General features: G+C 36.4%; 4 protein-coding genes across 4 annotated transcripts; 3 read left to right on the top strand and 1 right to left on the bottom strand.

Annotated features, from left to right (window-relative positions):
• The first annotated feature begins 2,197 nt into the window (after positions 1-2,197).
• On the top strand, positions 2,198-9,828 carry LOC120624689. The gene is made up of 6 exons (XM_039891365.1): positions 2,198-2,327; positions 6,007-6,062; positions 7,585-7,812; positions 8,395-8,527; positions 8,616-8,776; positions 9,554-9,828. Exons 1-6 carry the CDS (start codon positions 2,282-2,284, stop codon positions 9,773-9,775), a joined length of 846 nt encoding a protein of 281 aa, XP_039747299.1. The 5' UTR covers positions 2,198-2,281; the 3' UTR covers positions 9,776-9,828.
• Positions 9,829-11,443: 1,615 nt separating this feature from the next.
• LOC120624477 (NADH dehydrogenase [ubiquinone] 1 beta subcomplex subunit 11, mitochondrial) lies at positions 11,444-12,116 on the bottom strand. The gene has a single exon (XM_039891045.1). The coding sequence runs from the start codon at positions 11,951-11,953 to the stop codon at positions 11,504-11,506; it is 450 nt and encodes a 149-aa protein (XP_039746979.1). The 5' UTR covers positions 11,954-12,116; the 3' UTR covers positions 11,444-11,503.
• A 2,375-nt stretch (positions 12,117-14,491) lies between these two features.
• Positions 14,492-19,389, top strand: LOC120624800 (vesicle transport protein SEC20). Its single transcript, XM_039891546.1, has 5 exons — positions 14,492-14,685; positions 15,025-15,197; positions 15,656-15,813; positions 16,577-16,680; positions 19,196-19,389. Exons 1-5 carry the CDS (start codon positions 14,563-14,565, stop codon positions 19,358-19,360), a joined length of 723 nt encoding a protein of 240 aa, XP_039747480.1. The 5' UTR covers positions 14,492-14,562; the 3' UTR covers positions 19,361-19,389.
• Positions 19,390-20,613: 1,224 nt separating this feature from the next.
• LOC120624417 (RNA-splicing ligase RtcB homolog) lies at positions 20,614-24,907 on the top strand. The gene is made up of 5 exons (XM_039890946.1): positions 20,614-21,106; positions 21,825-21,955; positions 22,036-22,740; positions 22,820-22,984; positions 24,619-24,907. The coding sequence occupies exons 1-5, from the start codon at positions 20,815-20,817 to the stop codon at positions 24,844-24,846; spliced, it is 1,521 nt and encodes a 506-aa protein (XP_039746880.1). The 5' UTR covers positions 20,614-20,814; the 3' UTR covers positions 24,847-24,907.
• The last annotated feature ends 17 nt before the right edge of the window (positions 24,908-24,924 follow it).

Below are 24,924 nucleotides of genomic sequence, written 5' to 3'. Positions count from 1 at the left end.
CCTTATGTGATTCCCATCTTATCAATACAAACATAAAACAAATAGTGAATATTCATTTCTAGGCAAGTGCATCTTAGAATGAAACCTAAGTTTAAAAGAAAGATTAAAATAGCTACCAAATGATTACCATCAATAGTCTATAACAGTCCACTGCTGGACTGCACTGCGAAGGGAGGTATTGCACATAATTACCACGATGGGTAGACTGTTTAGTGATCGAAGTAGATGGTAGTAGTATGACAGAAGAAGCTGCTTGTCGTTTTTCCCTTATCACCCGCGGAAAGAACCGCGGGTGATAAGGGAATATAACGGAGACAACTGTATTCTATTCTGCCGTCACTACACGACACAAGCAGATAAAGGCATACGAAAAAGTCAGTAAGAATATGCCAACGAAAAGTTATTTGCTTATACACAAACTGGTAACCTAAACAAAGTTTTCAGTTGTAAGGGTATTGCATAAGGTAAAGGTGTTAAATGGAATATGCAATAATCAGTAGAACTCAAACATGTTTGTACCGTCATAGCCACTGTCGTCAAGTGTTTTGGAGAGGGTTGTTAGTACTTGGTATCGCGCTAAAAGTGAAAACCTGTGAATAAGATTAGGACGCAGAATATTTGCATAGTAATCGTTGAGAAATCACGGCTAATAGGGTTCATTCTAAAGATGTTACCTAGAAAAAGTAGAATAAAATGCGTTGTTATATTTTATAGATATGAGAGCCATTATGTAGGGTTCGTGGTTATATTAAAAAATATAATTTATGATATTTTTTAATATAACCATTTTAAATTACTGTTAGTAGCTAAGTCTGCCGATTCTTATCGTACCTACCGGAAAAACCTTACAGTTAAATAATTTATCACCGGCACAGAATATGCTAGAATTGGTTGCTTTAGGATGCCGCTTGGAGCCCCATAAGTGGTATTGGTTTAATTAACAGAAATATAGTATTCCAACCTCTGCCTGTTTATTTCGCCTAGGTACGCTCGCTTGTCGTTACATAAAATAAATATAAGTATTATATAAACAACGCAAGTATTTTATGTTATGTCCGAATGTACTTGGAATATTGTTTCATTTGGACATTAGATAGATAAGTCGCCAAGTAGTAGCAAAAAGTGTCACGCAATGGCTGTATTATTGTAGAATTGTCTTGGGTTTCCGTTATGATGTAAGCGACCACGTTCATACTTCAATATAGACATAATGAGAAGTGTCTCACGGCACTATTATGTCTCAGCAATTCAGTAGATATTTTCACTTTCTCGTTAGTGTGAGCTCTATGCGACAACTGTTTCCGGAACAGTCGCCACTACGCACAGCATTAATAATTCTGAAGACACAAAGCAATTTGACCTATTTGTTGATACATATTAAATTATATAATACGTAAGTAGGTAGTAAGTGCCTCTATAAGCCTGTTGTGGTATTACTCTATTAGCCACTGCAAACTTTTCGAAGTTAAATTTGCTTTTTAAACGATTGAAATGAAGGAAAACTGCATGCCTGAGAGTTCTCCATAATATTTTCGAAGGCGCGTTGAGTCCTCCAATCCGCACTGGGTCAGCCGCAGCAGCTGGGTCAGCAGAGGTGGACTACAGCCTAAACCTGTCTCATTCGGATACGCGTGCCTTGTACGGGCCGGTAGTGAGTTGATAGTAATCATCATTATCATTCAAACTCATTCTTCAAGAGTTACGAAATATAAGTAAGTATATTTTGAAACTGCTTACTGCTCATGCTTACGGCTGCTGCTGCTGCTTACAGCTTACTTACATGATCATCAATCACCCCAGCCCTCAACCAGGGCACGGGCATGCAGGTTTCCTCACGATTTTTCACCTTTTAAAGCCTGACAGATACTGACTACTGATATTAGCGCGTACAAACGTTGGAAATTAGTCCGTTTACCTTTACCTCAGGTAAGGGCAGGAGAATCAAAAAGGACACCTTAAGGTGCCCTCATTATGTCCCCTTCACCTAATTTTAGGGATAACATATAGCAACCTCTAACCAATAGCTTATTTCTGATCTAAGGCGTTACGAAATATGAATTATTACGAATATTCTTGATTAATCTCGAAATAGCTTTATAATATTATATCTAGATTAAACATACAGTGTTTATATTCCGCAAATATCTCATAACGGCACCGCGCCCGTCTATTTTCAGAGCGCCGCGGCTCTTCACACCAAGCAGTGTCTAATAATATTCGACTTAGAAAAGACGTTTGCAAATTTTTAATAGGGCTAGTGACAGTAAAGTACCTAGGTACAATGTCTTTAACTATTGGTGGCGAGACAAAAATCGACTCTGAACCATGTGTTGTGGCTTACACTACGAGGACAGCTGGAGGTTGAGACCGATACCATCGCCCTAATCCAAGAGCCGTGGGTAAGGGCCCAAAACATATGCGGTTTCGGCAGCTGTAATGGTAAGTTGTACTACAACAGCCCGCAGGAACAACCTAGAACATGTATATACATACCTCGCTGTTTAACAGCGACACTACTAACACATTACTGTTACAGAGATCTAACGGCAGTAAGAATACAGAACGGAACAAAACAAGGGACAGTTGCAGCGGCCAGACCACTTGTCCTGGCTTCGCTGTACCTACCCATAGAAGGCGAAATACCTACAAAAGAGGTGATGGACCTTATAAAACAATGTGAAGAAGACGACACCGATCTGATTATCTCGGTCGACAGCAACGCACACCACATCCTATGGGGAAGTAAAACAAACAACAAAAGAGGTGAGCAACTAGTTTCATACTTGCTAACCACTAACCTAAACATTCTTAACAAAGGTTCAGAACCGACTTTTGTTTCAAGTAGATACCAGACGATTATTGATCTTACTCTAGCGTCAAACAACATATCAGACCAAATAAAAAACTGGCACGTGTGCGAAGAACTCACACTCTCCGACCATAGGCGAATAAGTTTTGAACTGGATCTGATTAAACCGCAAGAAACTCCTGGAAGAAATCCCAGAAAAACAAACAGAGAGAAATACAAAACTCTTATAAAGGGAGACACAATGTACAACAACAAACCCAAAATAAAGGGAACGATGCAAATAGACCAAAATGTAGAACAAATAACAAAACACATAACAACATGCTACGAAAAAGCATGCCCACTAAGAATACAAAAAACAAAACATGCACCAAAACACAGTTGGTGGGGCCCCGACCTGGAGAGAAAAAGACAAAGGTTAAGGCACCTTTTCAACAGAGCAAAGAACACCAGGAAAGACGCAGATTGGGACAAGTTCAAAGAGGCTCAATCTCAATACAAAAAACTTGTGCAACAGAAAACTGTCAAATCCTGGCAACATTTCTGCACGAGCATAGAAAACTACGATAATGCAAACCGCATAAGGAAAATCCTGTCAAGGGACAATATCCGCACCATCGGATCTTTAAAGAAACAAGACGGGAACTACACTAAAAACGACAAAGAAGTGAGTGAGACACTTATCGAAACCCACTTCCCAGGCTGTAAGATTGTCGACAAACCAGTGTGGGAAGAAAACAACACGACACCAACAAAAGCAGACTGGGAAATAGCAAACAACATTGTGACATATGAAAGGGTCCGTTGGGCTATCGAATCCTTTCACCCTTTCAAATCTGCAGGTACAGATCACATTTTCCCCGCCCTCCTACAATGGGGCAAAGAACAACTCATACCATGGCTAGCAGAAATCTTTAGAGCATGCTTAGCACATAGATACATACCGCTAACATGGAGGGAGGTAAAAGTAGTATTCTTACCCAAACCAGGTAAAAGCGACTACACACAACCCAAATCATTCAGACCTATTAGCCTAACATCTTTTCTACTAAAAACCCTAGAAAGACTCGGAGATAGATACCTCCGGGACGGAACCCTGAAGCACATACCTATAAACCAAAATCAACACGCTTACTGCACGGGTAAATCAACAGAAACAGCTCTGCACTCTGTTGTAAGCAAAATAGAACACGACCTGGAAAACAAACTCTCGACTCTCGGGGCTTTTATAGACATAGAAGGAGCTTTCGACAAAACAACATTCAAGAGCATAGACTTAGCTCTTGCGAGACATAAAGTACCGGACACACTAAGAGCTTGGATTAGAGCCCTACTAGAATTTAGGGTCATCCAACTGGACTTTAATGGAACAACCAAGGGTATTGTAGCTAAAGGGTGCCCACAAGGAGGGGTCCTTTCCCCCATCCTATGGAACCTGGTAGTTGACGACCTAATAACAAAAATGAACAAAAACGGTTTCCTCACCATAGGATATGCCGATGACATCACCATCCTCATAAGTGGAAAGCAAGAAAACACCCTGAATTCAATAATGCAAAACGCACTGAAACTGCTAGAACAGTGGTGCAGGGAAAATGAACTTACGGTTAACCCGAAAAAGACAGAACTCGTATTATTTACCAACAAAAGGAAACCACAATTTCCAAAAACACCAACACTGTTTAAAACAAGCCTAAAACTATCAACCGAGGTAAAGTACCTCGGAGTAACGATGGACTCCAAACTAAGCTGGAAGACACATATAGATACAAAAATCCAAAAATCAACGATCATCCTCAGCCAATGCAAACGCATGGCAGGAAAAACCTGGGGGCTTAAACCATACATCATGAAATGGTTGTACTTAGCAGTCGTCAGGAGCTCACTAAACTACGCCTCACTGATATGGTGGCCGAGAACACTCCTTGCGACAACCCAACTAGAACTACAAAAATTCCAACGTCAAGCGTGCCTAGCTATCACAGGCTGCATGAGCACAACACCAACCACTGCGCTGGAAGCTATATTATGCATACCACCACTACACCTACACATCAAAGAGGAAGCCACACTTGCAGCCCTTAGACTGAGGGCTTACGGGCTGTGGAAGGATACAAACATAGGACATACAAGGATACTATCAAAAGAAATTAATAAATGCCCACAACTAGACTGGATATGTGACAAGACGCGGAAACACTATGTGCTAGACAGGCACTATAAAGTAGCCGCTGAAGGAGGAAAAACAGACAAAGCTGACACCGTCGTAATAGAGGTCTACACCGACGGATCAAAGACAAACTCAGGCACTGGAGCGGGGATATACTGCCCGGAGCTTAACATAAACATTGCCCAGCCGCTTGGTAAGAACAACTCCGTCTTCCAAGCGGAGTGCGTGGGCATAACAACAGCAGTCATAGCCATGCTAAACAGAAAGGTAAAAGGCTTCAGCATCAACATAAACAGTGACAGTCAAGCTGTACTAAAAGCCTTAACCAAACACACAACAACATCAAAACTCATACTTGACTGTCACAAGAACCTACAAGCCCTATCAAAATCCAACAGAGTAACCCTAAAATGGATACGAGGTCACAACGGAAACAGAGGAAACGACGCAGCCGACGAATTAGCGCGTCAGGCAGCATCACTAAGGGTAGCTGGACCGGAACCCATCATACCCATACCCTTCACTGAATACAAAACATGGCTCCACAACCAGACGCAAGCATCACACTCGGTACTATGGTCTAAAACAAAAGAGTGCAAACACACGAAGGAGGCCGTACCAGTTCTCAACCCACGACTAACAACAAAATTACTGCAACTGAATCGACCTAAACTAAGGACAGTTGTAGGTATGATAACAGGGCACTGCCCACTAAACAAACACCTTTCCATTTTAGGTATAACTGACAGCCCTCTCTGCAGAGCATGCATGGAGGCGGAGGAAACACCGATACACGTAATACTCCAATGCAACGGAGTAGCAGAACAACGCGCAGCACACATTGGCTCCTCAGCAACACTCCATGAAGCACTCGGCGACCTGGGCGGCCTGCTAAGCTTTTGGAGCGAGCTCGGCTGGCTGGAGTGATCCAGCGGGGAGCCGCATCAGTGGCCATACGTACAACGGACGGTCCCAGACCAACCAAGTGCGGAAAAGGCCCAGGAACAGAAGAAGAGAAGAAGAAGAAGTGTTGTGGCTTGGAATAATAAACTATTCGTCGGTACCGACACCGGCTCGATATTTGTAAGTTGCGGTTGTACCTATTCGAAGGTTAAAGAATAATAAAGAAAAAAACTGCAGTATCTACCACAGGTACTTAGATACATAGGTTCCTATCTAAGAAGCAAATAGGTCACATCTACTTTGTACCTATATCAAATGACAATTAATTTGAATTGTACGTAGTTATTAGCAATTAAACAACTTCGTTTATTATTGAAATAAATATGCTATAGTTAGGTATAATATTGTATGTTTGTACAAGCCCTATCTGTCCCCCGATTCAGTAAATTTCCTTACAGTTGCTAGTTGATGAAGATCTGTATGCTCAATACAAAATCTGTTATGAGTTAATAAACAGTGGCTGTCAAATCATGCATTTTGTATGAAGACGACCAGGTTGGTAACTTGTTAGAAAAGTTACTACCTAGCTCGAGCAGCTTTTGTACTTTGGTTGCCAGTTCATAGGAATCAAAAATCTAGCTGTAACGTAAAATAATTGCCAACTGATGGCGACTGTTGATCTCCATGCAAAATTTACTTTATTTTAGATATAAGTTAATAAATTGGTGCCAAATCTTGCGTTTTGTATGAAGACCACAAGCAAATAACTTTTACTTAGAAAATAGACTGGATGGAATAGCGAGTTGGTCCTATGAGTCGGTATAACGTAACATCATAATATGGTTGTCTATGTTTTGAAGTCACGCTTCGAACGCAGCGCGTCGGGTAAAAAGATAATTGGTTTGTCTTTTTAATTTAGTAGTTCATATTTTCGCAGGACTTCTTTTATGACACCTAATACCGAGTACAAAATTTTTAATTACTGTCAGAAAATCCCTTCTGTCTGTTCCGAGGGTTCACAAATCACACAACACTTGTTACATTTGTTAACCATCCGGTAGAGGTCTGGGCCCTAAGAACAGATATGCCCGGAAAAGCAGATATTATTTCTAAACAAAATTGGGTAACATACCGACAGCAGTGCCACTAACCGAGTCCAATGGGGGGTAAAAAGGGATTATAGGTAATTTTATTTGAAAAAAAATTTCATCAAAACAAAAATAAAAAATCTAGATAGGGACATCCTAATCACAGTTTGAATTAATCTACTTGAAGACTTATGCCCGTTTTCACCAGCCGAACAATGCAATACCTAAATAAGTAACGCCTAATCTAAAGATGTTCCTTGGCATACCTTTCTCCCATAGTTCTCCTAACAGTTGGTGAAACGTAAGTTTTTTTTTTTTAAACATGGCCTATTAGGCATTTTCAAAGGTGTAAAGAAAACGGGCATTATTCTCATACCGGTTTAAATAATAAATTTAAACGGGCGACCACTAACACTAACACAAGATTTTTATATAGCTGCCCACACACACGTAATTATATTGTCAATAATATTGACCGTGTATGGGGTCAAGATTGTGTACATGTATTGAAGAATTGAAGTATTGGGAAATAATATTGTCAATATTGATACTGTCGTGATAGTGACTGTGTGCGGGCAGCCTAAGGTACATTGTCGAATCTTGATGGTTAACAGTCTTTCGATTCAAATCTTTCACCGGGTGCTTCATGGACAGCGCATGCTGTGCAATTGTTTGCTTTGTCTGCAAATTATGGAAAGGTTTATTCAACTTCTAATGATGGAGGAATAAGAATATGGACCTCGGAAGGAGATAAGGTATCAGAGTTGCCGGCACCCAACGCTGACATAGAGTCAATATGCTTACATGAAAAATATGTGTATGCTGGCGACGAGCAAGGAAACGTGAGTTTTTCAATATAATGTATAGAAACATAAATTGATGAACTCTATTGTGAGCGCTATGATTTTATTAGGGGGGGTACCGAGTTCGATTCTCGTTGGTAATAAATAATTTCTGAATTTTCGTTGGTTCGGTCTGGCGGAAGCCGTGGTCGCTGTGGCTAGTTACCACCCTACCGACAATAAAATCTCAAAAGCTAGCTAGCTGGCTGGCTTCACTTCCGAACAAAACAACCAATTTATACGCGGGACCCAGTGGGGCTACTTTTCAGCCAATAATTTCAGGAAATAATTTCGACATGGCTATCCCAAATAGGTGCATGTAAAAAATATTTATTTAAAGGAGGCAGTAGGCCTAGTTTATATGTAGGTACTTTTGAAACGTTAAGTCAGTTTGCTTTTAGCAAGTCTACCACCCGTTCGGAAGGCAGATTTCGATTTTCGGAATGAATCATGAAACTACTAATACCAAAACGCACTATATTTTAAATTAAAATTAAAAAATTAAATGACCATTTATGTCCTACTAGCTACCTTACTTTGTCCACTAAGGGGCAAAAAAAATACTTATGACTTTTGTTTCAGATCTATGTATATGAAAACAACAGTTTAATAGCTCAATACAACGTTCTAGAGGAAGTAAAAGATATAGCAATAAGTCCACCGCTTATGTTCACTGTGCGTGATCTTTACGTAACTGTCACAGAAATTAAGCCTGGTATGTTTATTGCTAAGGGACGACAAGTGGATGATTTACAACTACTAATTTAAGATGATACAAAACAGGGATAATTTGTTGATTACAGAACAATCAAAAGATCGTTTCACAACCCTACATGTTATGGAGGGAAGGGCACCTTTGAGAGTATCTGGAAAGCACCTAGTTGTCACGTCTAGAGGTGGCAATAATATTCAGCTACACGACATTGATTTGGATAGCAAATTTAAGAAACTACACGAAGTCAAGGTAACATATTATAATATTGAACATAATTTTTATGAAAATGTTCAGTAGATTGGGTAACCATCAGGTCATAAAATATATTCTAGGTATCATCATCATCATCACATCAAATGTATATGTAGGATAGACTTTAACAGAAAATAAATCTTTTTGTTCCCGTTTTTTATTCTTGCCTCATGGTGGCGACAGAAGTGGTGCAGAAGGCAGCAAACCAACCTTTCCGGTATTGTTTAACTTATAAGGCAAATGTTAACCGGTAGTGAAAGCGAAATATAATACACACAAAATACATAACAAGTTTAATCATGGGTTTTGCTTACCAAAAATTGCCAAAACATCACCTGCCTATAGCATGGAGGTATAAGTCCTGTCACGCCAAGAGACCGCTTAATTTATGTACCTATTTGAATCATGGTGAAAAGCGTTAACGCTCGTTTATGTCTATGCTTTAAACTGGAGTAAAATGTCTTTCAGTTTATATGTTCAATAAATAATAATTGAGTATTACTTAACAAAGTTTATCTAAAATGTCATTGTAATTCGCATTAAAATTTTAATTTTGCTTGAATTGGTTTTTCGCATTTGGCATTCAGGCGGCTCTTACCACCCGGTAGCGCTCTTGCTTTCCCAAAGCCGGCGTGAATTGTGGAATAAAAGTATATTCATATACCTACTTCTATACTATTATTATCTGCCTACATACTGATTTCGCGGAAATATAGCGATGTGATAAAAGTGTATCTACACAAAGTATTATACTGATTTGATTGTTTGCTCCAGGTTAGTGACATGATAATTACGAGTATGTCAGCGAGGGATGGTGTAGTATGGACTGGAGGTTGGGACGGCTGCGCAAAGAGGTGGAAAATTGATGAAGAAAAACTACAACCTGCTGGAGAAATAAACTTAGGCGCCTGTATTAATGCCCTTGTTGCTGTTACTGGAGATACTGCTTATGCACTATTAACAGGCGGTAAAATTATATGTATTAAAGCAGCTTAAACCTCAGTTTTTTTTCTAAGTACCTAATTATATGCAAGCAACTACTTTTTAATTACTAGTTCCGCCCGCGAGTACTTATGGCGTATAGTGTGTTTTTACTAATGTAACACCTATATGCGGAAGTTGCTGGGTGAAAGGACCAACCATCAACTACTTACGCATTTATTTATCAATCTATACTTGTAGTTATCACCAACGATAAGTAACCAAATTTACAGGCACCAGCCACCCATCCATTTCATAAAGAAACTGGAGTATGTGCGATTGGTAATGTTTAAATGACTAAAGATTTTAAATAGTGCGCGATTGAAGCTCAAAGGGCAAGAATATATTTAAGCAGAGCTCAGTTGATTGTAAAATATGTTGAAAGAAGTTGCATCGCTATCTTAACTATATGTAGGTATTTACTAGTGTCACTTAAATAATCGTTACCTACGTTAGGCGGCATATTTTCTGATGGAGACTTTTTAACGGTACCTACACTGCGTCGAGGAGTTTATGCTTGTGAAACCGTAGGGCATAGCTAGTAATAAATATGAGTACTAGTATCTTCTAAATTAAAAGAATACCATATAAAAACGAAGACCTAGGGCGCTATATAATATTAATGGAGCAATCCAAAACACTTTGTTAGTATTTAGTTTTCTTTAGTAATCTTTAAACCCCGTAGGATTAAATATTTTCTCGCCGTGCTTATGCCGTTGTCCAGAAAGCGAGTTATTAACTATTGAAGTAGTTAAAATATAAAAAAATAAAAACTCCAAAACACGTGGATTTTCAAAAACTGTATAACCCATTTTTCTTTGCTCTTAATTGAATGGTAAGTCAGTACAAATGAGGGCATTATTAATAAACATGGCTTAAAATGGCAACAGAGCAAGTTTTGTTCACACACTTGACATTTGATATTGTGAGAATTGAGATTGATGAGGTATCAAAACGAGGGAAAAACATCCGAACAAATAATGTAACTCTGCATAACTATAAGAAACAATATTCTGAGAAAATTTCCATTTTCTATGTTAAGGTCTATGTTCTGTCCAGGTCAACTAAGGCTGTAGTTGTTTTCCAAGTGTTTACCCTAAATTATTGGAGGTTTCCTTTGAAGGTCGCTTAAATATCAATATAGGCCATTTTTTTATTTTAAAAACAAGCAATTCCTATGCTATGCACATTTGTTTCAATCTAATACACTAAAATAAACATATTTTATTTGTCACCCAATTTAAATGAAAAAGTTAAAAGTTCAATAGACTACTGAAAACCACATAATACATAATTGGTTTTGCAATTTGCATATGACAGTTAATATGCATAAACAAAAAGTCTGTTTTAAACAGTTTTAATAATATGTCACCATCATCATCATCATCATATCAACCCATTACTGGGCCACTACAGGCCACAGATCTCCTCCCACAACGAGAAGAGTTTAGGCCGTAGTCCACCATGCTGGCCCAGTGCAGATTGGTAGACTCCACATGCTTTTAGCACATTAAAACATTGGCATGGAGGTTGTTTCACAATGTTTTCCTTCTCCATTGAAGCAATTTATAATAAGTATATGTGATTAATGGAAATAAATTTAAATAGTATGAATTCTAACTAGTTTTAATAAATAAAGCAACATTCAGAGTTATAATATGACAATTCAAAAAAAAGTGAGACTTATGGTTTTGACATGATTTACTAGAACATTATAACTCTACAAAATAGTATTCAAATTAATTATATGATAATTTCAACATCACAAAGTTCATCTTCTGACGGTAGCTTCACAGACTTTGGATTAACATAATTAGGATCAATTGGTTTAAGACCTGTTTTTTCACGGCGGTGCAGTTCTAGGTAAGCTTCTCTTTGAGCCCAGTCTCTCAAATGGACATCCGGAGCGTAGGCCCATGCAAAACTACCAAATACTAGGCAAAGAGTCACTGAAAAAAAGAATGCTGAGTGATGTGCGTTCGTATCTTCTTCCTTGCTTGTGTAATCGAATCCATAGCTGACCCAATTTTTGTCTTCTGGTACTGGTACTTCTGGGCATTCACTAGTCGCTGTATGTGTTACTGTGTCGCTATTCTTCTTCGAAGTCGAAATGTTACGGCTCGCCTTGGAGATGTGGTTCCAAAGGGATCTTTGTACTATGGATATATTGCGAAGTTTTATTAAAGCAGCCATTGTTAGAGATTTTCTACAAATAACTTTTTTTAATAACAATGAAAACTAAGATTAATATATCTTGATTTTTCACAATTAGTGAGTTAGGTATTACGAAACAAAACCATGACAAATGACAATGACAGACGGTTCACGGTCTGCGGCACTGATGACAACCTGAAGCCCGGCAGCTATCGTACCAATGCCGTAAAATTATCGTATCGTATTTATGCGCTCTAAGGTCGATCAATCCAAGAATCGATTTCGTATTCCAATTATTATTTACTTTTAAATCGGTATAATATACTTCATATTATACGATATATTATTATTAATATTTCAAGATTATATTTTTCTTTTTAAATCAAGATTATATATTTTTCTGTTTTGGAACCATAAAATGATTTGCCTATCATTAGTTGAATGCGCCCAACGACATTTTTTATTAAATAATGTTTCTGAAACACTATTGTCATAATGTAATGAATAGGGAAATAAATATTGTTTTATATATAATATAGTGCTTGTCATGGTATCAAATAGTAATTATTCTAACCGTGTAATTGAACCGTGTTCTTAAAGTGTATTTTTATTTCAATGTAACCAATAATAATAATAATTATATTATTCATTGTAAAAACAACTTTCACCATCATCATCTGTAGCCTCTTAAGCACTACTGGGCACAATCCGCCTCTGACATAAGACGGACGGTTTTAGAGCATAAACCCAATGCTTTAATGTGGGTTGGTGTGCTTTGCCACTAATTATCAAAAGTTAGTGACAATAACCGGGACCATTGGCTTAGCGTGAGCTCCGAGACACAGGGGTCGACACCACCATTTTCTTATTTTGGGCTGGTCCAAAATTCTTTAAAGGAAAAACACAACTAATCACCTCACAATGTTTGGCCCGGTCGAGCATTTCGAACTCAACAAGACCAACGAGACAGATAAAAACCCCTGATAAGATGTAAGGATTAAAAGCTGTAACCCCTCCTCGTTAACGCGGGAGCCCCAGCAATCGGTTGAGGTGGTTGGTAAACGTCCGGGAGGTATACAACGGGTTCCCTGGGCGTCCAACTAAACCAACAAGAGGGACATGCCGTGGTGGTTTTTGGTTTGGGTATAGTCCTAAATAACCTCCGTCCTGCCCTGCATCGGTACCATTCGTTCGGACAATTTTTTTGAAGTGAAACTACTTTAGAATCGTTGTGATTTCAAACCGGATGCAACGGAGAAAACGACAGGCAAGAGACAAATACAAAAATATGTAGGATTCAGCCGGCGAGAGAATAAGATAGAACACATGTGTTTAATGCGCCTGCGTATTAGAAAGTTTTAGTATAAGTGTGTTGATTGTTGATGATTGTTGATTTTGATCTCGTTGATAAATTAATTTAAAAATTATGCCAAAAACTAAAGCTAAAAAAAAACCGCACACGCACTGCACTACGGAGTTATATTGTATTGCTTTGTGTTATAATATTAATTGAATGGAAATTAGAACCGTTGTGATTTTAAACTCGATGTAACGCAATGCTTCACGTTCAAGAAAGAGACAGATTTATAGACGACACATGTGTGGGAGGGAATGAGATAGAATACATTACACATTTTGTTTCGTATTTAAGTTACCAAGGAAACCGAATAATATGTAGATAAAGAAACAAACACATATATGTATAGGACAGAGTGAGATAGAAAACATTATATATTTTTTTTACTATTCTAGGTACCATGGAAACGAAATAATAAAACTTACATTTATCCTAATAGTTCTGATACTCTAAATCAACCTAAATATCTCGTAAGCTACTTTTCAGAAGTTACACTTCTGCCGTGTGTAAATAAATTGCACAGGATTTTTTTTTTAAATAAGATATTATACGTTGGACTGGTAGTAAAAACATCTCAAAAATTCAAAGTTCATTCCTGTTTAGTTTGTAAAGACTTTTGAAAAGTCAAGTCAGTCTATTTGTAGTGATTACCACTGATTCTACTGAGAAGAGCCAGCAAGAAACTCAGCAGACTGCGCTTTCGAATTTGTCTATCTTGTGAGAGAGAAGAACAAAGTGGCCTGCTTTCAAGTACATTTTCATTAGGGAATTCATCAATCTTGTAGTAATGATATTTTATTGGCAAGCCCAAATATTTTGCATGCAAAAAAAATTCTTAATTTATACCACCAAAAAAATTTTTTGGTTGCTGCATACAACCGAATATCGCTATACATACTAATACTTGGAAAACCAGTAGCTATAAAAATTATCTAGCACCAAAAAAGCCTTTAAAAATGATTTTGAAGGTCGGGAAATAAGGATGAGGTTGGTGGATTTTTTGAAATTAGTGCCTGGTTACCTATTATTAAAGTATTAAAGTATTGGTAATAATATTGACATTATTTTTAGTGTCAATAATATTTACTGCCCTTTACAGTTTACTTTGGCTGCCCGTCAATATTCTTCCTCCACCTTCATGTGTCTATCCGCTTTGTTTAAATCTAATCTGTGCTTGTGTCAGACAGAAAATTATTGAGAAAATGAATTAATTATCTGTGAACGTGGAGGAAATGAAAATTTTCATGGTTTTACACAGTACCGAATATTTGAATTTTAAAAATATCATAAAATGAATTTAAAAATAGGCAATCGGGACTTTCTCAAACAAAAATTAGATAATCCAGACATAACGTACCAAAATTTCGTAAAGAATGTTTCCAAACAGGAGTGTGAAGTGAAAGCTATAATCCAGGTAATTCCAATCTAAGCGCATATACTTTTCCTTTTTTTCGCCTTTATTGTTTGATTTGAAAACCTTATTGATATCATTTGAGGGCCAAAAAGTTACATAATTTTGAGTTATTGAGAGGAGACACATTACATATAGAGGTTCTTTTTATCTCACCAAAATGCACGGATGCGATAGATCTAAAACGTAACTCTGTTATTACTTTTAACCAAAACTAATTTAATTGACTATAGTATACCATATATCATGCTTTAATCAATTCAAAGCTCGAAATTTCGCCTTATTTAAATCTTTATATGTTTATCGATAAATAAAATTGTAATTTTTTTATTTTTAAAATAGGATATATTAGAATGCAGAGATTCAATGGAGTCATTAAATGAGTTGAATGAAAAAGGCAGATCAATGATAAAATTATTGAGGGAAGAAATAGAAAATTTGCATGCATATGTGAATAATTCAGGAGATGAAAAATATATTGATGAATTATCTTCTAAACGACATCATTTGGCTGAGTGAGTAATTTATTTGAACGAGGGAGAAAAGTTCAGTGTGTATTTGTGTCCTTTTTTCTTGCATGTGAAAAATGTCTCAGAAAGTTCTGTTTAAAAATTTTAAGAATTACATGAGTAATATTTTGAGTTTTATTTTTAGTACATTACGTCTATCAGTCAAATCTTTAAAAAGCTAAGTTGTTCTTTTAAGATTGATATGGAATAACATAGAGGTCTTGTAACAACAAAGTATGTGTACATTTATCTTGTCTCATTGACCTTTGTTCAAACCAATGATTTGTTAGATGAACCACTAAAAACCTATAAAAAGTTTAATGACAAAAAAAATAAGTGTGTGTGTGTGTGTGTAAGTCACACACAGTAGAAGTGAAACTTCTGATTAGATGAAAAGTCCCTGATTAAAACACTTATATAGTTTTTTATATTTGTAATATTACTTGTTAACAACCAACTTTTAGGTTATTAAAGGAATTTAAGGAAGCCAATATCAGCAGCATGTTTGCTATTGAGAAAGCTCAGAGAGAAGACCTGCTTCAGGCTGGAATTGGTGAAGAGAGTGTAGTTAAGCATAGAAAGAAAAAAGTTGATAGTGATGGCCTTTTGAACATGTCCACAGGTTAGTTTATTTAATATTGCAGGTAATATCTGTGGTGCATATATTTACAATTGATGTTTACCTACCTAAAAAAATATTTATGAAGCTTACCTTCCTTTTGAATATGGGGTAATGCACTGCAGTAATATAATACTGTTAATTTCATGACAACAAAATAAACATAAGTATTGTGATGAGAGATAAAATATGTACCTATATTTCTATAATTTTCCTAGTTTACTACTTGGTCCCAACCTTTACTGGAAATTCTAGTGCTGGTATCATTATACGTTAAAAGGAGGTTTAACAGGGTATTTTTTGGCTACTTAATGTGATATTTACTTATTTAATAGTTTACATCATAACAAATATAAATAAAAAACATAATACGCGACTACTCTTTGAGCACAGCAAAATAATTATTATAAACACATCTAAAATATATTCATGCTCACACACTCATTTTTTGATAGATACTGCAAAAATATTTTTTTTTCCGCATAAGGTAGACATGTGCAGTAAACCAAAATTTAAACTAATCAAGTTTCTGGATTCCTAACAGTAGAATAATTGCTTTGACTTACTCTAATATTGATCACGTAAATTTTTTTGTAGAAAAAAATATATATCTTTAACTATAAACTATACAAATGTGTTTTAAAATAGTCTGCAATCTGTGACTTTTTTTTGTGACGATTAATCCCTTTTTTGCCAGGCGAAAAATGACTATTAACCTCTCCCCCTCCTCCCCCTCCTTCTTTTCAATGAAGAAAAATGATTTTAGGTGTAACAGACCAACTGCTTTCTATTAGTCGACAACTGGCAGCAACAACACAGAGGAGTCAGGACACTTTGGACAGTTTAGTTTCATCGAGTTCTACAGTTCATGTAAGTGCTTTACTTATACTATATGAGTTATTTATACTGTATCCATTGTAATTTTGTTGCATAGTAAATGAGTTTGTCGAAAATTAACCCTATTCCAGCCAAAGCTCTCAGTGTTGGATAGAGGCAGGCGTTACTTGGCGGAATTCCATGATAAATTATGAAAATTCAGCTTAATTTGCTATACTCCGCAAAAGCTGGGGGAATCTGTATGGTGTAATTTATAATTAGTTATAAATAAATAAATATACTACGACAATACACACACCACCACCTAGTCCCAAAGTAAGCGTAGCTTGTGTTATGGGTACTAAGATAACTGATGAATATTTTTATGAATAATATACATAAATACTTATAATATACATATAAACACCCAGACACTGAAAAACATTCATGTTCTTCACACAAACATTTTCCAGTTGTGGGAATCGAACCCACGGCCTTGGACTCAGAAAGCAGGGTCGCTGCACACTGCGCCAATCGGCTGTCGAAGTTCAATCTCATATTCATACAATCTATGTAGAGTATACTCCACACCAAACAGGTCTTCGGCAATGTACTCTCTACGCACGCGTCGGTCCGATACCGGAGCATGCTCAGAAGATGTTGACTTTACAATTAATAATTCCCATAACAATTACGTTACGACATACAGATTCTCCTGCTTTTTGCGATGTATAACGAATTAAACTTAATTTTTCATAATAATCTTATGTGTACAAGAAGTCAGAATACCCACTAAAACCCAATAAAACCGTCTATGTCATAAGAACAACTGTGCCGACGATGAACTTTGCCTATTTGCAACCCATTTACTGAGGAACCCTTACTAATCCTCCCCTTACAAAATCATACTTTTTTGTGTTCAATATCTTGTGCTTTCCATCAGGTCAGTCTCAGCTGATGTGAAATGTAGATATGGCCTTCGATAATTTGCACTTGCCTATAAGATGCCTATTCATTCTTGTTTTAAACGAGGTTGTAAGAATCAGAAAATAAGAGTCATCGGAAGGATGTTTCAAATTCTAGTGCTTAATGCGTAAGAATAAAGTTGTCTCAAACCCCTTTTAACTACATTTGCGATATATTATGCTCTCGGTTCTCTGTACATTGAGTATTTTTATTTCCACTCAGCAATCTCCTTCAGAGCGATGACTCACTACCGATTAAGTATGTCGTTTATCACGCTTGGTAGCCGGACTTTCCCAGCCGAAGCCCAGGTTTTACCTGGTACAGCAAGAGCGGTTATAAATGCGTCAATTGAATAGTTTTTTTACCTACCTACTAGTCCACTATTCTCTTCGTTCTTTTTTCAAAAACATGTCTTACTAGCTGTTGCCTGCGACTTCGTCCGCGAAATAAGAAGAAACCCTGGGATCTTTTATCTCCAGCAAGTACCTCAAACTCGGTCATACAGGAATAAACTTGAAAGTTATAATATTACATCGAATGTGCACCTCAATGTGATTTAAGCGGATGCCTGTGACTTGTCAGCGTGGAGTTCTTTTCGCGTGGGCTTGAGAAGATTCCCTGAGGTGCAAATGCCCTTCTCCGGAAAGAAAGCTACCGGCAAATTTCAAATATCCTTAAGATCAGTTCAAAAGTTTGTACGGTAGATGGCTACAAACAGACAACAGGCGTTTATAGTTACTTTAATATATACTTTATAGGATTATTATTATTACTATAACTGAATTTTCAAGGCATCCGTTCATCCCGTATGCTGCAGTCTTAGCCCTTGACCACATTATTTCATCCCTCTCTTTTCCTCCTTCTACTGGGATGGTTACCCTTCCTCTTCTTAAATTTCAGGTTTCCGCCTTAGTAATAAAAAAAAATTACGAGAAACTTTCTTCCCCTATTTTACAACCGGTGATTTCCAAAACAACAAATAATATCTATATTTTATTTATAGTAACCTACCTGCTACCTGGAACCTAACCTAAATGCGAATTTCGGTGTCTCTAACCTCGAAAACATAAGATTTTCATACAATATTCTAATCCCTGTTTTACCGCTTTATTGGATAAAATATTTTCTGAACTTGATGTCTATGCTTTAAAAGTAACGTATTTTCTAAATTTCAAGTTAGTAGACTTAATTATGAAAAAAGGTAATCTCCTATTTTACCACGCTTAACGGGGGATTTTCTAAATAATTTACACATTTTTATATAATTTATATTTTCACATTTTTTTTGTAATATATAAATATCAATTTTCACGTAACTGACTTCAAAAACATAGGACTTTCGTACAAACTTTCAACCCCTGCATCGTAGGAATAATCTACCTTTAAAATTTCAAGTTTGTAGGCTTTATAGTACCTGAGATTTCGTGATTAGTCAGTGAGTCAGTGGGTTTCTCCTTTATATATAATAGATAGGCATCCTAAGAGCCAATAGCAGACCTCAATACCAATACCAGAAGACAGGCCTTTTTTCAATGAATATTTTTAATCGTGCTTTTCTGTAATTCACAAACAAATTGAGTTTTATTAACTATTTATTTTACAGGGTACACAAGCAGAACTTCAGAATACAGGGAGCACTATTACCCAATCGAGCAAATTACTAAAGAAATATGGGCGACGAGAGTTTACAGATAAAGTGATAATGTTTTTTGCATTTCTGTTCTTCTTAGCTGTTTGCTTATACATCGTTCAGAAGAGATTATTTTAATTTTCTAAATAAATTAATTTATTTTATAATGGTGTGGTGTAACTCTTAAGGAAACATGAAAACTTCCTACCCTTAAACATTGTTGAATAAAATAAGATTTAACATATTAAACAACATTTGTTTATAGCATTTTTAAATCTTATTTAATTTATAACACAATTGTCCGCTCCAACGAACCCTTCCAGTTCAAAAATAGTTATTAAGTCACTTCGGTCGCTGGGTCTAAACTGTTGTTATAAGAAATTTTCGCGATCAAAAATAATTCTTAAAATCGGTAAAATCGGTCGTGGAGGAAAATTACGGAGTTAATGGTGTAAAATTATCAGAAACGTCAGCGCTGTGGTCGGTTGGAGCTCCCGGGTTCAATTACCAGCAGGGATAATTTGTGAATTTATAATTTTTATTGTTTTTTTTTGTCTTTCTTGGGAGGTCTGGCCGTGGCTAGTGACCACCCTACGAATGCATGCCGACAAGCGATTTAACGCTCCCGTACGAGGAAGCGTAGAAACCGATAACCGATAATAAATACCTCAAACAGGTTTGCTCGCTACCATCTTATATTATAGTGTGCATCATCATTTACCATCAGGTGACATTGCGGTCAAGGGCTAACTTGTGAAATTAAAAAATAATAGAACAGTAATAAATAAGCAGTATCCTAGTGGTATGAATTCAAATCATGGCAAGTTTAATTCGAATTCATTCAGTAGTTTTGGCGCGCCGTGAATATTGAGACAGACTGAACATGAAAATGAAAAAAAATACAGTACAGATTAATTCCTCACCGCACGGCATTTTAAATTGGTTTAAAATATATATATGTCGTAGATATAGGCAATCCGTAAAAAATATAAAACAAATTATTAAACAATATTTGGTTGCTATCAGGCTGTAGCATCACTGGTGCTTAGCATAGATTGTCTAGGCCGATTTACATCAAACAAGCAAATGCTCGTTCTATCTCTACTCTATTGAATTATTTTATTGTTAATAGATGTAGAGCATTCTGTCACTGTCCTGTCTGCGTTCGCAAGATTGTATATAATATTCTAAGAATATTATATACAATCGACGTTTAGTCTAAACCCGCGAAGAACGAAAGAATCGATCCTGCAATGAAAATATTATCGATTCAAGACGTGTAATTTGCATTTCGGAATCTAGATCCTATTCAAGATAATACGCTAATACTAGAGGTATATTCTCTTTGGTAAGGTATAATGGCGCGTAGGGTTAAAGGTCTGTGGTAGCCGGTACCTCTCTTATCCATACAAATAATACTCTGTGAGTCTGTGTTTTCCTACGGCTTGGTGAAACTGGAAATAGTTCCCTCAATATTCTACATTATTCCAACAAATTTAGTTTAATACATTAATTTGCGTTTGTGATTATTATTGAGCTTTGGTATCTACTTAAATTATTACGGAAACAAGAAGAAACATAAAGTACTGAAAATGGTCGTCCGTCAGTATAATGAGGAATTGAAGTACTTGGAGAAGATAAATCCCCATTGCTGGAAAATTAAAAAAGGATTCCAACCGAACATGAACGTAGAAGGTGTATTTTATGTAAATAGCACACTGGAAAAACTAATGTTGGATGAATTAAGAAATTCATGCCGGCCCGGTATGACGGGGGGATTTCTACCTGGCGTCAAGCAAATAGCAAATGTTGCAGCTTTACCAGGTATCGTGGGCAAGTCTGTTGGCTTGCCGGATATACACTCAGGATATGGTTTTGCAATAGGTTGGTTTAAAAGTTAACTAAATGATTATAAGACTAATTCACAAATCAAATTGCAATTGCAGAACCTTTGGTTTGGTTTTAAATCGATAAATCCAGAAATCCATTTATGGATTTCAAAACGAGGAGGTACGGCGGAGCAGGTGCTACTAAAAACCAATCCTGCAAGTAACACAATGTGTGCAGTGGATGACAGGGTTTTTTAAAACATAAATATTGTTAGTGATCATAAAGCAGCTGGGCCACTTGATGGTAGGTGAAAAGCCATCGCCTAGAAACAACAAAACTTGCAAGCCACCCTTTGCCCAACAAGCTGACATGTTTTAAACATTAAAACGTGTCAGCTTGTAATTACACTGGCAAAAAACCCCTTTAGACTGGAACTCAGCCATGCTGCTTGGTAGCAGATATAAGCATGGTGGAAGTACTTAACCATAAAAAGCTTACTACTATTAAAAACTGAAAAATAAGTGGAATAGAATAATTTGAATTGTCTTATGTTTATTGAGGCATTAGGCTATAGTGCCCAAGAATGGAGTAGGTTCCTAACACTAAGGTTTTTTTATTCCACTTATGAAATAATACTTTTATTTTACTCTCCACCACCATATGGCACATTTACTATTACTTTATTCTAATAATCTTCTTAACTCTTGAAAATGGTTATACATTCTTGATTTTTCAATATTAAGACCATTTTAATTAAATTATTATTTTCAAGGCAACATGGCAGCATTTGATGTATCTGATCCAACTTCAATTGTGTCTCCTGGAGGAGTGGGTTTTGATATCAACTGTGGTGTCAGACTTCTTAGGACTAACTTGCATGAAAAAGATGTGCTGCCAGTAAAGGTTAATTTTTTACAATATTTTTGACAACAATAGTTTTTATAATATTTTTTTTGTATTTAATTTTGTATTATTTATTGTAGGAACAATTAGCTCAGAGTCTTTTTGATCATATACCTGTTGGTGTGGGTTCTAAAGGAATTATTCCTATGAATGCAAGAGATTTAGAAGAGGCGTTGGAAATGGGCATGGATTGGTCGCTGAGAGAAGGGTATGTGTGGGCTGAAGACAAGGAACATTGTGAAGAATATGGACGTATGTTAAATGCTGATCCATCTAAAGTCAGCCTGAGGGCAAAAAAAAGAGGTTTGCCACAACTGGGTACTCTAGGTGCTGGGAATCATTATGCTGAAATACAAGTGGTTGATGAAATTTATGACAAATTTGCTGCTGGTAAAATGGGTCTTGAAAGAATGGGTCAAGTTGTTGTTATGATCCACTCTGGAAGTAGAGGTTTTGGACATCAAGTTGCCACGGATGCTTTAGTTCAAATGGAAAAAGCCATGAAAAGGGATCAAATTAATGTGAATGACAGACAACTTGCATGTGCAAGGATAAATTCGGTTGAAGGTCAAGACTATTTAAAATCCATGGCAGCTGCAGCAAACTTTGCATGGGTCAATCGGAGTTCCATGACATTCTTGACTCGCCAGGCTTTTGCAAAGCAATTCAAAATGGCCCCTGATGATTTAGATATGCATGTAATTTATGATGTATCACACAATATTGCTAAAACCGAAGAACATGTTATAGATGGAAAAGCGAAGACCTTACTAGTCCATAGAAAGGTATCAAATTACATTATTGTGGTTAAGTATTACAATTGGCATTTAAATTCATCTTTTATTACTATTTCTTTGCTAACAGGGTTCTACAAGGGCATTCCCTCCACACCATCCATTAATACCAGTTGACTACCAGCTGACTGGACAGCCTGTTTTAATTGGAGGATCTATGGGAACATGCAGTTATGTGCTTACGGGTACTCACCAGGGTATGACAGAAACATTTGGATCTACTTGTCATGGAGCTGTAAGTTATATATCTGTACTAGTTCCAATTTATTGAAGTGAAAACTTCATTGAGCGCTTTTTGCGTGAACAAAAATCATAGGACTCGCTTCTTTGTCACAAAACGCTTTCCATGAGCTGTAAATATATATGTGTAGTTTTTGGGTGAACATTACTAACATTACAATAAAACAGTTGTTAAAAATTTGTGAGGTGTATGCAGTCATGGGCTCATATATAACGAGAAAAAGAGTGAATACATGATCTTTAGGGCAAAAGGTATACCAACGAAAGAGTGTGAAGTGAACTGTATCATACTGAATGGTCGCCCGCTTAAATATGATAAGCATTTTAAATATCTAGGACATGTTGTTAATGATGACCTTAAGGATGATGCAGACATAGAACGAGAGTGTAGGGCTTTGGCGGTGCGCTGTAATATGTTGTTCCGCAGGTTTGCCTGTTGTAGCCATGAAGCAAAAGTTAGTTTGTTCAAAGCCTTTTGTCTAACCTTTTTACACAGGATCCCTGTGGACCAATTATACACAGGCATCGCTAAACGCCCTGGGAGTTCAGTATAATGATGGTTTCAGAATGCTGTTGGGCTTACCCCATTATTGTAGTGCATCAGAAATGTTCGCGATGGCTCATACTGATGACTTTTTTGCCATCAGAAGAAATCGAATAGCATCCTTGATGAAAAGAACGTGGGTAAATAGTAACGGCATTCTGAAAGCACTAATAAATCGATACGACTCTCCAATTTACAAGTTGTATATTAAACTCCACATAGGGCTGCCTGGATGCAGAAATTTTAATTTGTAACTTTTTTTTTATATTGCAGATATTTTAGTTTAGTTTTTAATTATTCTATTTATGTTATAGTGTAGTGCGTAGTGATGGGTCAGATACCAAATAAATAAATAAATTACGCGTGACACCTAGCGTCATTGTCACAGCACACTTCTTATTAGATAAATTTTTGGCAGAGTTAGTTGAAATGACTGAGAATAACATAAGTAATTTTTTATCCCAGGAAAACAAACGGTTCCCACGGGATTTGTAAAAAACAGTATTAAACGCGGACGTTTTACGCGGGTTAGTTATACATAATTGTTTGCAGTCAGTTTCAATTTTCACTTTGTGGGACTTATTAATAAATGTGGTATAGCGTTTGAATAGGTACCATGCAGTGTTCATTCTCACTTCAACTGACAGTATTAAAAACACTGAATTACGAAATCAATTATATGCCACATATTGCGTGATGCTATTAATTAATAATATAATCAAGATCATCAGAGCAAAGATATATTCGTGCTACCCGTTTATGGCTCTGGCTCTGCTTCCTACATCTTGAGTGTAATTTTGGGCCAAATTTCTTGATAGGTGCAGTGCAACAACATGATAAAAAACAAACAGAATTTCTTTCACATTTATATTAGTACGGAAGTATTGATTTAATTTATCTTTTAATGTTTGCAGTATTATTATAGTATTAGTTTGTAATATGTACCCGTAAAAACAAAAAATTAATATTAGTCCACCTAGAAGTCTTCATATACATATATATATATTATTATTATGCCTGTTTCATAAATATTAAATATTATACTAAAATTTAATAACAAATATTAAATTTTATTTTGTTTACAGGGTCGCGCTCTCTCTCGTGCTAAGTCGAGGCGTAACATTGACTACAAGGAAGTTTTGGTAAAACTAGAGGAAATGGGTATTTCTATCAGGGTTGCTTCGCCTAAGTTGGTTATGGAAGAAGCTCCTGAGTCGTATAAAAATGTGACTGATGTTGTTAATACTTGTCATGCTGCTGGAATAAGTAAAAAAACTGTTAAATTACGACCAATTGCTGTAATCAAAGGCTGAATAATTTTGTCCTGTATCAACACCTATTTAACAATATAAATACATGAGTTTTTATACTGTACGATTGGTTTTACTATG

Source organism: Pararge aegeria, chromosome 6, assembly GCF_905163445.1.
Source record: "Pararge aegeria chromosome 6, ilParAegt1.1, whole genome shotgun sequence".
NCBI lineage: Eukaryota > Metazoa > Arthropoda > Insecta > Lepidoptera > Nymphalidae > Pararge > Pararge aegeria.
This window is presented reverse-complemented; position numbering and strand designations above follow the sequence as displayed.

Excerpts from the sequence above, each read along its gene's own strand:
- LOC120624689 (XM_039891365.1), top strand. The coding sequence starts at position 2,282 with ATGTCTTTAACTATTGGTGGCGAGACAAAAATCGACTCTGAACCAT. Across the intron at positions 6,063-7,584 it reads CCGACACCGGCTCGATATTT|TCTTTCGATTCAAATCTTTC; the intron begins GTAAGTTGCGGT and ends GATGGTTAACAG. Across the intron at positions 7,813-8,394 it reads CTGGCGACGAGCAAGGAAAC|ATCTATGTATATGAAAACAA; the intron begins GTGAGTTTTTCA and ends CTTTTGTTTCAG.
- LOC120624477 (XM_039891045.1), bottom strand. The coding sequence starts at position 11,953 with ATGGCTGCTTTAATAAAACTTCGCAATATATCCATAGTACAAAGATCC.
- LOC120624800 (XM_039891546.1), top strand. The coding sequence starts at position 14,563 with ATGAATTTAAAAATAGGCAATCGGGACTTTCTCAAACAAAAATTAGAT. Across the intron at positions 14,686-15,024 it reads AAGTGAAAGCTATAATCCAG|GATATATTAGAATGCAGAGA; the intron begins GTAATTCCAATC and ends TTTTTAAAATAG. Across the intron at positions 16,681-19,195 it reads CATCGAGTTCTACAGTTCAT|GGTACACAAGCAGAACTTCA; the intron begins GTAAGTGCTTTA and ends TTTATTTTACAG.
- LOC120624417 (XM_039890946.1), top strand. The coding sequence starts at position 20,815 with ATGGTCGTCCGTCAGTATAATGAGGAATTGAAGTACTTGGAGAAGATA. Across the intron at positions 21,107-21,824 it reads AGGATATGGTTTTGCAATAG|GCAACATGGCAGCATTTGAT; the intron begins GTTGGTTTAAAA and ends ATTATTTTCAAG. Across the intron at positions 21,956-22,035 it reads AAGATGTGCTGCCAGTAAAG|GAACAATTAGCTCAGAGTCT; the intron begins GTTAATTTTTTA and ends TATTTATTGTAG.